The sequence below is a fragment of the Chiloscyllium punctatum genome, chromosome 44 (assembly GCF_047496795.1).
Source record: "Chiloscyllium punctatum isolate Juve2018m chromosome 44, sChiPun1.3, whole genome shotgun sequence".
Classification (NCBI taxonomy): domain Eukaryota; kingdom Metazoa; phylum Chordata; class Chondrichthyes; order Orectolobiformes; family Hemiscylliidae; genus Chiloscyllium; species Chiloscyllium punctatum.
In genome coordinates, this window is record NC_092782.1 from 56,681,857 (window position 1) to 56,694,087 (window position 12,231).

Sequence of the window (12,231 nt, forward strand, 5' to 3'; positions counted from 1 at the left end):
CTTATAGACGTCTATCAATTCACCTCTCACCCTTCTTCACTCCAATGATAAAAGACTTAGCTCCCTCAGCCTTTCTTCATAAAACATGCCCTCCAGTCCAGGCAGCATCCTGGCAAATCTCCTCTGCATCCTCTCTCAAGCTTCCATATTCTTACTACAATGAGGCGATCAAAACTGAACACAATATTCCTAGTAAGGTCTAACCAGGGCCCTATAGAGCTGCAGCATAACCTCACAGCTCTTAAACGCAATCCCCCTGCTAATGAAAGCCAGGACACCAAACATCTTCGTAACAACCCTATCATTTTGGATGGCATGTTTTAGGGATTTATGGACATGGACCCCAAGATTCCTCTGTTCCTCCACACTGCCAAGAATCCTCTCTTTAACTCTGCATTCTGCATTCAAATTTGACTTTTCCAAACTGAATCACTTCACACTTTTCCAGGTTGAACGCCATCTGCCACTTCTAAGCCCAGCTCTGCATCCCATTGTCACCTATAGAATCCCTCCACACTATCCACCACTCCACCAAACTTTGTGTCATCAGCAAACTTACTAACTCTTCCACTTCCTCATCCAAGTTATTTATAAAAATGTCAAAGAGCAGAGATCCTAGAACATATGCCTGTGGAACACTGCTAGTCACCGAGCTCCAGGCTAAATACTTTCTATCTACTACCACTATATGTCTTCTACGGGCCAACCAATTCTGTATCCAGGCAGCCAAAATTACCTGCATCCCAAGCATCCTTACTTTCTGAATGAGCCTACCATGGGGAATCTTATCAAATACCTTGCTAAAATCCTCGTACACCAGATCCACTGCTCCACCTTCATTAATGTGTTTTGTCACATCCTCAAACAATTCAATAAGGCTTTTGAGGCATGATCTGCCCCTCACAAAGCCATGCTGCCTTATCTCTCATCAAACTATGGTTTTCCAAGTACTCATAAATCATGTCTCTCAGAAGCCTCTCCAATAACTTGGCCACCACAGTCGCACGATCTGTAATTCTCAGGATTATCCCTATTCCCTTTCTTGAACAAGAGAATAACATATGCCACCCTCCAATCATCTAGCACTACTCCAGTGGACAGTGAGACTGCAAAGATCAACACCAAATGTGCAGCAATGTCTTCCCTTGCTTCCTACAGTAACCTTGGGTATATCCTGTCTGACCCAGTGGACTTATCGATCCTTATGTTTTTCAAAATTTTCAGCTCATCCTCCTACTTAACGTCAACCTGTTCGAGCATATCAATCTGTTTCACGCTGTCCTCACAATGACAAGGTGAGTAGTGAGTACTCAAGAAAAGTATTCATTGAGGACTTTCCCTACCTCCTCCAACTCCAGGCACAAATTCCCTTCAGTATGCCTGATCGGCCCTATCCTCACTCTGGCCATCCTCTTGTTCCTCACATAAGTGTAGAATGCCTTAGGGCTTTCCTTCATTCTACCCCATAACACTTTTTCATGCCCCTGTCTAGTTCTCCTGAGTCCATTCTTCAGTTCCTTCCTGGCTACCCTGTAACTCTCCAGACTCCTGTCTGATCCTTGTCTCCACGACCTCACGTAGCCCTCTTTCTTCCCCTTGACTAGATGTTCTACATCCCTTGTCATCCAAGGTTACTTCAGATTATCATCCCTTCCTTGCCTCAGTGGTACAAACCTATCTAGCACTATCAGCAAATGCTCCCTAAATAACCTCCACATTTCTATTGTATATTTTCCTGAGAACAACTGTTCCCAATTTAGGTGCTCCAGTTCTTGCCTAATAACATTATAATGCCCCCTCCTCCAATTAAAAACTTCCCCATATCATCTACTCCTGTCCCTCTTCTTGACTATAGTAAAGGTCAGGGAGTTGTGATCACTATCACTGAAACGCTCTCCCATCGAGAGGTTTGACACCTGACCCGGTTTGTTGCCAAACACCAAATCCAATATGGCCTCCCCTGCAGTTGGCCTATCTACATACTGAGTCAGAAATCCTTCCTGGACACACCTGGCAAAATATTTGCACTAAGGAAGTTACAATCAATATTAGGGAAGTTGAAGTCACCTATGACAACAATGCTGTTATTTCTGCACCCTTCTAAAATCTGTCTCCCAAATTACTCGTTCATGTCTCTGTTGAGTCTGGGTATCCCAATGATCCACATAACTGAAGCCCTCCCTCCTACACCAGCCCTGCAACTATGTGTTCATCTGCACTCGCTCTTTGACGAACATGATGCTGTGTGTTCAGTATTGAATTTGTCCAATTCAGTTAACAATTAGGATACTTACCTTGAAGGAACATTTACTAGTGTGACATTGTAGCAATTCTAATTTTCAAACAATATTTAGAGCAACACAGAACCTCTGACTTAAGAAGAACTCAAGATCTGAGCAAAAATCGAAAAAAACCTGTGAATGCTGTAAATCAGAAGCAAAACAGAAGTTTTTGGAGAGGCTCAGCAGGTCTGGCAGCATCTGTGGAAGAAAGTAGAATTAATGTTTCGGGTTAAGTGACACTTCCTCAGAAGAAATGTTAATTCTGATTCCTCTCCACAGATGCAGCTAGTCCTGCTGAGCTTTTCCAGCAATTTCTGTTTTTGTTTAAGTCCTTAGCACACCTTTAATGTTGAGAGACATTCCTCCTACTCCATGCAGCCTCATAAGTTGTAAACTCTGCTACTTTAGCCATTGAATTTGATACATGCTCCTGCATCAAGCTTAAAATTGACAGGACATCCGTTGATAGAAGCAAGTTCAGAACAATTGAGATCATTTGGAATGTCAGCTTCCCTCATAAATGCCTTAGGTATGATTATTAAAAGCAAGAGGTTGACAGTATTACATCTCTGCAGGAATACATGTTTGTCTTATTACTGTTCTAGAATTATGTTCTGTTCCTGCAAATTTTATGAAAATGATGTTTTGGTATTATAGAAATAGTATTCTTTTATCTTAGTTGGATATCCTTTACACAAGTGAAATTTTGTTGTTCCACAGCGTTAGTACTGTCTCATGGAAGCCACCATTTCAATCTGCTGTCTTTTAGTTTGTATTCTTGCACCAATCAATGGTGTAATGGCACTGTTTCTGTCAGGTTTGCTAGTTTCTATATCACAGCGATATTTGCTGTTTGCCAGTCTTTCCAATTTTGTATTTCTGTGTTAAAATTTCAATAAAGGCTTAAAATGTATTACTGGCTGTTCTGTAGTCATTTACTCTTTTCAATATTTTTAAATGGTTTGTAATACTGTATCTCTGCACCACTTATTTCAAGGTGTTCCTACCTGTTTCAATGGTTGAAATGGTGGATATCCATTTTTTACAGACCTTTCTCACTCTCTGAGCCAAGATTGAGTTGGCTTACTTTTTCCCAGGTAAAACGGATATTTTCACAATCTTCATCATGTAAAATGCCAAGTGCTTTCTTCTACACAAATTTCTAAATACATTTCCCTGACTGCAGCCTTTATGTATCTTCCCCATAGGATTATGGCTTAATTACTGAGTCTCAGTCACTGAGTCATAGAGATATACAGCATGGAAACAGACCCTTCAGTCCAAATCGTCCATGCCCACCAGATATCTTAAATAAATCTAGTCCCATTTGCTGCATTTGGCCCATATCCCTCTAAACCCTTCCTATTCATATATCTGTCCAGTTCCCTTTTAAATGTTGTAATTGTACCAGCCTCCACCACTTCCTCTGGCAGCTCATCCCATACACACACCACCCTCTCTATGAAAACGTTGCCCTCTTAGGTCCCTTTTAAATCTTCCCCTCTCACCTTAAACCTATGCACTATAAGTTTTGGACTCCCCCACCCCAGGGAAAAAACTTTAACTATTCAGGCTATCCACACCCCTCATGATTTTATAAACTCAGCCTCTGACACTTCCGGGAAAATAGCCCCAGCTTATTCAGCCTCTACATATGGCTCAAACTTCCAACCCTGGCACCATCCTGGTAAATCTTTTCTGAACCCTTTCAAGGTTAACAACATTTTTCTTACAGTAGGGGGACTAGAATTGAATACAGTCCTTTTAAGTCTTTGACTTTTGCTGTAAAAGAACACATTTTGCTGGAGCTTTTTGTCTTCTAATCATTACGACAATTTTCATAAACGCCAATTCAAGGGGAGTGATGATTAGTTGCAGAATGAACGTTTATTGGCAGTGGCTTTGCCATGGAGAGTGCACAAATTAAAGAGAATTGCAGATAAGTATCAGGTTTTCTTTAAATGTTAAACCAGGCAGGTTAAATCTGATCTCAGTTTGAGGTACTGGGTTGTCTGAGATAGGTTACTGCCACCAATCCTCCTTTGTCATGGGCTATCATATGATTACTGGTAGAGGATATACCTTCAGTATCTTCAGAAGAGGCAATGTTCTTCAATAACAAGAAGTTTTATTGCATGATGGTAAAAGGTACAGCTACATTTGGTCAGACATAATGTCTAGGCCTTAAGGGAGCTGGTACAGATACATCTGCTGCCCCTGAAAGCCAGATTGTACTTCTCATCTCAACAAACAATTAATTAACATCAGTAAAGTCACCATAGAACCATTCCCCCATTAGAGAGAGATGGCTGGTATTGTGTTTAAGCTGGGAGTCACCACATCTCATATGTGAGGCAAGGTTGAGAAAGCAGGAACTTCATGTTGACCTCAGTCAGTCCAGGAATTGGACCTGCACTGTTGTTATCACTGTGCTTCACACACCAGCTATTCAAGCCCACTGACCTCCTAATAACATCAGGAAAATAGGTGGTGTTGACATAAGATGAACACTAACCCCTTTAGAACCATTGACTTAGTAAACATTAATATGTTAAAATTTGCAGTTGTCACTAAGGCGTAGAGAAGTTAAATTTTAGATGTAAGCCACTTGTGTTGATCCCTCTTCCACAACCATGGCCTTCCCTGGGACCAGCATATTAAACTTCATGGATGGAAATGAACCTCCAGTAACAGAAGATCTGCAAAGTATGAATTCAATGACAGATAGAAAACTTGGGGAGATTCCAAATCACTAGTTTGTTTCCATTTAGATTGTGTCTGGAATCTAAGCAGCAAAATGGCGATGATTACAAAATATTACAAATAAAAGAATTGTACGTTAAAGGGCTTTCGGAAATGACTTGTCAATTGAGTTGCGGCATTGCCAGAGTAATGTACTGGAGTCAACCCAGGATGGAATGTATGTGGGGTCCTCTTTACAGCTCCTAAACACCCATCCCCAAACAAAAGCTGTCCGGAGAATGAGTGTTCCTCCATGAGCCTTTTGCTGTGGGGTCTTTGTCACACATGTTAATTGTCAGCAGGCATCTTTGCCTGGCAGACATCAGCACATAAAGCACAGACCTCGATGATCAGATGGATCTCTTCCTTCAAAATTTGTCAAAGTTAAGCAAGGATCATTCCAGTGAAGTTCAATGTAATGGTTGAGATGTTGGTGTCCCCTGAGATATTAAAATAACATCTGTCAGTTTCAGGTTGCTAAGTCAATTACATTAATTTAAAATGGCTTCAGTCCTCTGAGAATAGTTTAATTTCAACTCACTGTTCTCAGAAACCATTATAAATCTGTGACAATAAACTTTGCCTTGGAAATTTGTATGGCCTAATAAGACCACAAGAAATAGGAACGGGAGTAGGCCAGTAAACCCCTTGAGCCAGTTTGGCCATTCAACAGGATCATGGCCTTTCCGAAATTCCTCATGTCCACTTTCCTGCCCTTTCTCCATAACCCTTAATTCTCCGACTGGTCAAGAACCCACACCAGATTAAACAGCATACTATCAATTATATGGCAATTTTCAAGATTTAGAGCCAAGGAAGCTGTAACTGAATTTAATCCAACAGTTTTAATACTTTATTCCTACTCAGGTTTTCAGGAAGGATGTTTTCTACACCCTTGCAAATTAACACATGGTGCAAAAGCATTGGGCAGAATTCTGTATTTTTCTGTGTTTTCTAACTAATGCATTTGGTATGTTGCTGTATGATATCCTTCTACAGTGATAGCACTGTCATTCCTCTCAGCAGCTTTGACATCAGCTTTCAGACCCGAGGACAAGGAGTACCTGGAAGTGTGTCAACATTTGTGTGCAATCCAGGACAGTGCATCAATTTTGAAGGAGACCCTTCAAACAGAAACTGTTGAGAATCAATGCTGTAGATAGTATATTGACACAGTGCAACATGTACATTTTAAAACACATGTACACACTTGCATATAGCTGTTCACGTGTCAAGTGTTGACAAGCCAGGCGTTCTGTCTCTCAACTGAAACAATGGCAGGTAACTCAAACTCAAATGTATGACCTACCCACTCCTCATGGACAATCAGCAGATTTTATCCAGCAGCGTTTTGAATTCAAAAGGCCAGATCACCACATAAGACAACAGATTCAAACTGATACACTTTGTTCATTTATTAATACAAGTAGCATAGTATTCCATTCTTTACAAGAGATAGGAACAGGTCAGGTCATATCTATTCACCAATAACTTACTTTACTAGAAAAAAAGAGAAATACTGTATCCTTAAAGCTCCACATCTGAAAGGTACTGCATAATGTACAAATAACTTAGAACCTGTTACTTTTGTCTATGCCGCCAGTTTTCTATGTCATATTGCACATCCTTTTTGGCTTTGTCAGTACCTTGAAAATTATGAGAACAAGACAGGAATTATTTTACAACAAAAAATAAAGGAAATTTAAATGTTCAATGGATGATATGTTTGAAATCAGCCACTGAAAAGATGCACAAGTGGTTATTGTATAATATGTATGCTTTGCACCCTGGATAAGGGTGCACTGCACCATCAGTGTTTTTGGGTGGTTTACTGGCATTACACTTGCTTGTTAACTCCCAGATGTGCTGAATTTAACGAGTTTTTACAGTTATTTAGTCTTTTATTAACTTCATGTGGTTGAGGTAGAAGATATTGGACAAGTTGAAAGCAAAAGAGACTTTTTTTTTTCCTTTTAAGAAAGGGCTTGTAAATAGACCATAGAAGCTGTAAATGTTTTATTCACATCTCTTTCAAAAAAAAAATAAAATAGACTGTAGCAGTTACAAGTTGTACATGGAGCTAAAGTTTTTTGTAATAATTATTTTAATGTTTTATGTGAAGTTAAGGAGACAACAGTTACAGTACTTGACTCTCAAAGCTACAAAATCCCTTAGAGTAAGACCTGAAGATCACAGGAGGTACACATTACCAGAACCACAGTATTTTGTCACTAGGCCTCAGGCTATGAAGCCAATAGTGCTAACATGCAATTTTTATATTTCCTGTACACCCACAAAAGCAGAAATTTTGTGGTGAGAGGGACAAGCAAAAACAGACGCTGTGGTGCCAGGAAACCATCCAAACATTAGCAACCCAAAACAAAATTAAAAACCCTCTCAAGCAGAACTGCATTAGATCAACAAAATTAAATCTAGTTTATTTTTTTAAAAAGAAAGAAGATTATTGAACAAAACTGTAGCAGTCTTTTTTTTTCCACTAGCATTAATAATTCTGTTAAATGTATACAACCATTCAGTCTGTATAGCGTGTAATGAAATAATTCTTCTACATCATCTTCTGGTAGTCTGAATTACTTACATACAAACAACAGTTACAGGAACTTGTTCACAATGCATTTCAGTCAAGGACAATAGCTGTCCAGAGTCCTCATTGGCAATATCCGTGTATAACACTGATTGCCTGCAACTGATAGTACTTCCTATGTGGAGGCTAAAGCCAGATAAATGGTCTGTCTACAAGGTAATGCATCAAACAACTTCCGCTGGTGTGAGGCAGTAGATCTGGGAGTTTGTTTTCGGCAGTTTTACGAGCAGAGAGGAGTCCTCTGGCTCTCTTCTGTCAGTTTGCTGTCTCCTCTTTCAAACTCTTGTTCATCTCCCTCTTGGTTTGAGGGTCCTCAACCATCCATGGCTGACCAGGGTACATACAATAAGCCCCACGCAGTCTCACAGTTGACCTATTCATCATTGTATATTTTACAGGTATTTGCAAGATTGGAGATGGAGGGGTAAAGGGAGGGAAGTTGGGCGGTAGCTTGTTTAAAATTATATTTCACAGCACAAGATCCTGTCTCACAAATAAACAGGTGATGAGTCTACAATGACGTATTCACAAATGGTGGTTGAGGAGTCAGTGGTGGAGCAATACATACACAGCATAATGAGCTCCTTAGAGGTGATGTCTAGGGAAACCCTTTATCTGAACGAAGCTGACTAACAGTAGTATAGTTTGTGGTCGTCCAGTCTCAGAGGCTTCCTATCATCTGAAAATGGGTTGACGGTGCTCGTTTTGTTTTTTTTTTGTTTCATTTGGAAAATGTTAATGCAAAGCAGGCTTGCTCTGCAGCCCGAATCCCCAAGCTTTGAGTGGGAGACCTCTAGCCCATCGCAGTGACCATACTAGAGGGGTGGTGAGGTCCAAAGGACAGGCTGGAAGGTGGATGCATCGGTGTCGGTGTCGTCAGCATGTGGCCTGAGTGGCTGAAGGGTGGAATATGATGAATTGGCGACACGTGTCTCGTGAGAGCTGTGGGGCTGAAAGAACTGGCCTTGTCCATGAGGCTCTTTGAAAACTCATCCAGACCATCGTGGGTCTTTTTGCTTTTCTTAGATTTACTGGACATTTTCCTGTTCCGAGTCTGGATTCCTTCTTTCTTCATGGTCAGTGGTCGGTTAATCTACAGATAAAGAAAGGAAATATTTTATGATATTTTCTCTCTTTTCTGCTCCACTCCCCCAAAACTTACAATTTTCTCTCTTTTAAGCTCTGATTTGTGCTGAGGCAAGATACCAAAGAGACCGGCAGCAACTTGGTTTCCCAAGAGAGAAGCTAGCCTTCATGTGCAAGTCTAGGCTGAGATGATTGTCCAACTACTACTGGCTCAGTACAATCCTTTTCTCAGCCAGCCCACACAGATACAGACTCACACACTAGCACAGGACAACTTTCCAGTAGCTTTCACTTCAGCTGGACAAGCAAGAGGGTGAAAAGTTATCAGAGGCAGGCATGAATGTGGAGTAATCAGACCAGCCATGATCTTATTAATTAGAGGAATAGGCTTCAGGAGCTCATAATTTGTGTGTTCAAGTAGGATGAGAAGCAAAACCACCAGATCTTTCTTCATTTTTCCCCAACACCAGATCTCTTAGCTTGTCCCTAGGAGCCCCAGTGCTTTCCTGGTTAAGAAGAGTTAACACACTATTCTTGGGACTTGGAACTCAACAGTATGCAATCTCTTTGTCAATGAAAGGCTTACATATTTATATATATGCTACAGCAAAGAAAGCACAGTTTGCTGAATTCTGTTTTCAATAAGGCATTCTATGTATTGTACATATGAACAAAGAGCCTCAAAATAAATACTTCACTATTTGCAATCAAAATAAAAACATTTACTGTCTAAACCTGAGGTGATTCTATTTTCAGTTATCAGTTTCTTTTATGTGTGTAAAAGGAACACAATATGATAAATGAGTACGAGAAAAGGAATGTTTTCAAGATTCTGCGAGTACTATCTAACTCATTCTCATTAACAGTTCCATTACTTAATTCCAGTCTTTAGATCCTATGGTAACTTCAACAGCTGTTAGTCAGATTTTAAGTAGAAACTAACACCTTCAAGACATCACACTGCAGGGAATTGCAGCACTAATTTTCAGACATTAAGCAAATTTACAACATCCAGTCACAAACAATAATACTTCTTGTGGTTAAACATCAGGAGATGATTGTACATTTTAAACACTTCCCTGGATAACTGGTGCAGCATCAAAAAGAAATGCACAGAACACTTCTTTTCCAAAACACAATCAACTGTTGCCTTCCCTTCATTTTCCAAATTGGTTCTGACAAGCCGATTAGGCCATCTACAGTGACACATTATGCAAATGTGCAAAATTAACTGGTAAGAGTCTTTGACTGCCACGAAGTATCAGTGACAGAGTTTACTGTTTTGCTGTGTGCATTTTCATGCAATCAGAACCTAGTTATAGATGGTTTGGTGGGAGTGAAATGAGCCAGCATGGAAACATTGGGACTGAATGGCACCTTTCTGTGCTGTAACTATGCTCAATTCCAATTAAACTCTGTTTATTAAAAACTCAGGATGCATATTGTGCACTTATAGATTCATACAGTGCGGAAAAGACCCTTCAACCCATTGAGTCTGCACCGACATTACTACCACTAAAAGTGCGCTAATTCCAATTTCCGGCATTTGTACAAGATCTTTAAATGTCATGATATTTAAAGTACTCGTCTAAATCATTTTTAAAGGTTGTAAGGTTTCCAGCCCCAACTACCTTCCCGGGCAGGGCACTTCAAATTCCCAATACCTCCTGAGTGAAAAGTTTTTTTTCCCCCAAATCCCCTCTGAATCTCTGGCCCCTTCCCAAAAACTGTGCCCGCTCATGATTGACCCATCAACCAAGGCAATAACTTAACACTTAAAACAGAATCATCACCCTCAAAAGCTATTATTTCAACTTTTGGTTTATTTTTAATTCCTTTAAATAGTTTCTTTCTTCACCTAAACCGTATAAATTGCTGATACAGAACTGAATGCATGTAGACACTGCGATCACACACAAGTCAACCCACTAGATTGGTCAAAGTGCTGATCTCAACACTCCCTCCAGCACTGTACTCCACAGATCTTAGAATACTTTTATTCCTTCACACCCTTGGGGCATGTCTGCAGTTCTGCAACAGTATAACCAGCATAGCTGTCAAACATTGCACACTACATACTACAACATTACACTGTACACTACATGACTGTTAAATGGCTAAGACAGCAAAAGTTAAGCTTACAATTGCGTCTTCAAAGCATTCTAAGTTCAACTTCTGTTTTGACAAACTAAGTAAATAAATTGCTTAAGCAGATCAGATCAAATTGAAGTTATGATTAAAAGAAAGTAAGCTCAGTGAAATCTATTCAGCCAACTTGAATTGATTTTAACTTCCAAAACTTACTAATTTTCCTTTCTATTCCTTAAAGGTATCAGTTCCTACTGGGTGTGAATTCTCTACAACTTCTGGTAACTGAGCTGACGCCTATAAGTAAGCCTTAGCTAGTTGCTATCCATTCACTGTAACATTACCAAATCCTGAATTCACCTTTGTTAAAACACTTTACGGGGAAGGGGCTGGGGGCATGGAGTGTTGATTACAAGCCGGAATCTTTGCTGATACTTTCCCAATCCCCAGTCCAGGGCTGCTGAACCCAGCTTCAGCAACCCAAAAACTGTCCTTGTTGAAATCTGCTAACTAAGCATAGTCCCATGGCTGAAACTACACCACTTCCTGGAAAAACACAATTACCTATTACTAAGAAACAGAAAGTCAACATCAAAACTACATGTTTCTCTCTGCCTGCTAGACACATTAAGCTATTGTTTTGAAACAAGCTTCAGTTTTCAATGTATAATATTTGAACTCTTTTGCATGTGAGCCAGTAGGTAAACATATCATCTTTATTCCTCTCCACCCAGTCCTGACTACGACACCTTCCTGGCCAATTAGTTAGCAAAGAAAATAAAGACTGATCAATAGACTGTGGAATGTTCCTTATTAAGGAGAGAGAATGGACTTAACTGACACGTCAGCACAATTGAAAAGTTTTTAAAAGTTCTCACTGTCTCGGATAAGAAAGACCCAAGCCACTCCTATTTTAAACAGATTCCCCCAAATCTCTGAATGTATTAATTTTGTTATCAGTTTAGCCTAATCTATCTCTCCTTCCTCAACATAAAATCTTCTTTGAAATGGCATCCCATGACTTCCAACTTCATTCTTTGTGAAAGGTGTGTGCCTTCACAGACAAGGCGAGGCAGCTGTCTACTTTCTGCATTCACTTTTCTAAAATACTCTCGGTCCTGGCACAAAGCTGAAAGCAGCTCCTCCACAGTGCCAGCAAAGAACAAGCTTTCACCTTCCAGCCTTCTAAAGTGGTTGCAGATAAACTTTTGGTTGGACCTCATCTCTCCTTCCCTAAACACAACCAGGAAGATTGCCATAGTGATCGGACTGAGAAGCAAGTAGTGAATTCTCAAACGAACCTTATATATGGGCCGTAATCTATCAAATCAAGCCAAATAATGATGGTCAACCCTTACCTAAGTGTGACCAAAAATAGCTATTACAGTATAAACAAACTTCTTTACATAGTTAAAATTCTGACACAGC

At 40.0% G+C, this 12,231-nt stretch overlaps 1 protein-coding gene across 5 annotated transcripts in view; it reads right to left on the reverse strand.

Moving 5' to 3' along the window:
- Nucleotides 1-6,424: 6,424 nt before the first annotated feature.
- gata3 (GATA binding protein 3) overlaps nt 6,425-12,231 on the reverse strand; it is a 29,143-nt gene continuing 23,336 nt past the window's right edge. For all 5 annotated transcript variants that reach the window (XM_072562992.1, XM_072562996.1, XM_072562995.1 and 2 more), the window contains one exon: nt 6,425-8,722. In XM_072562992.1, the coding sequence (XP_072419093.1) occupies nt 8,423-8,722 (300 nt within the window). In that variant the 3' untranslated portion in view covers nt 6,425-8,422. The remainder of the gene's footprint in view (nt 8,723-12,231) is intronic.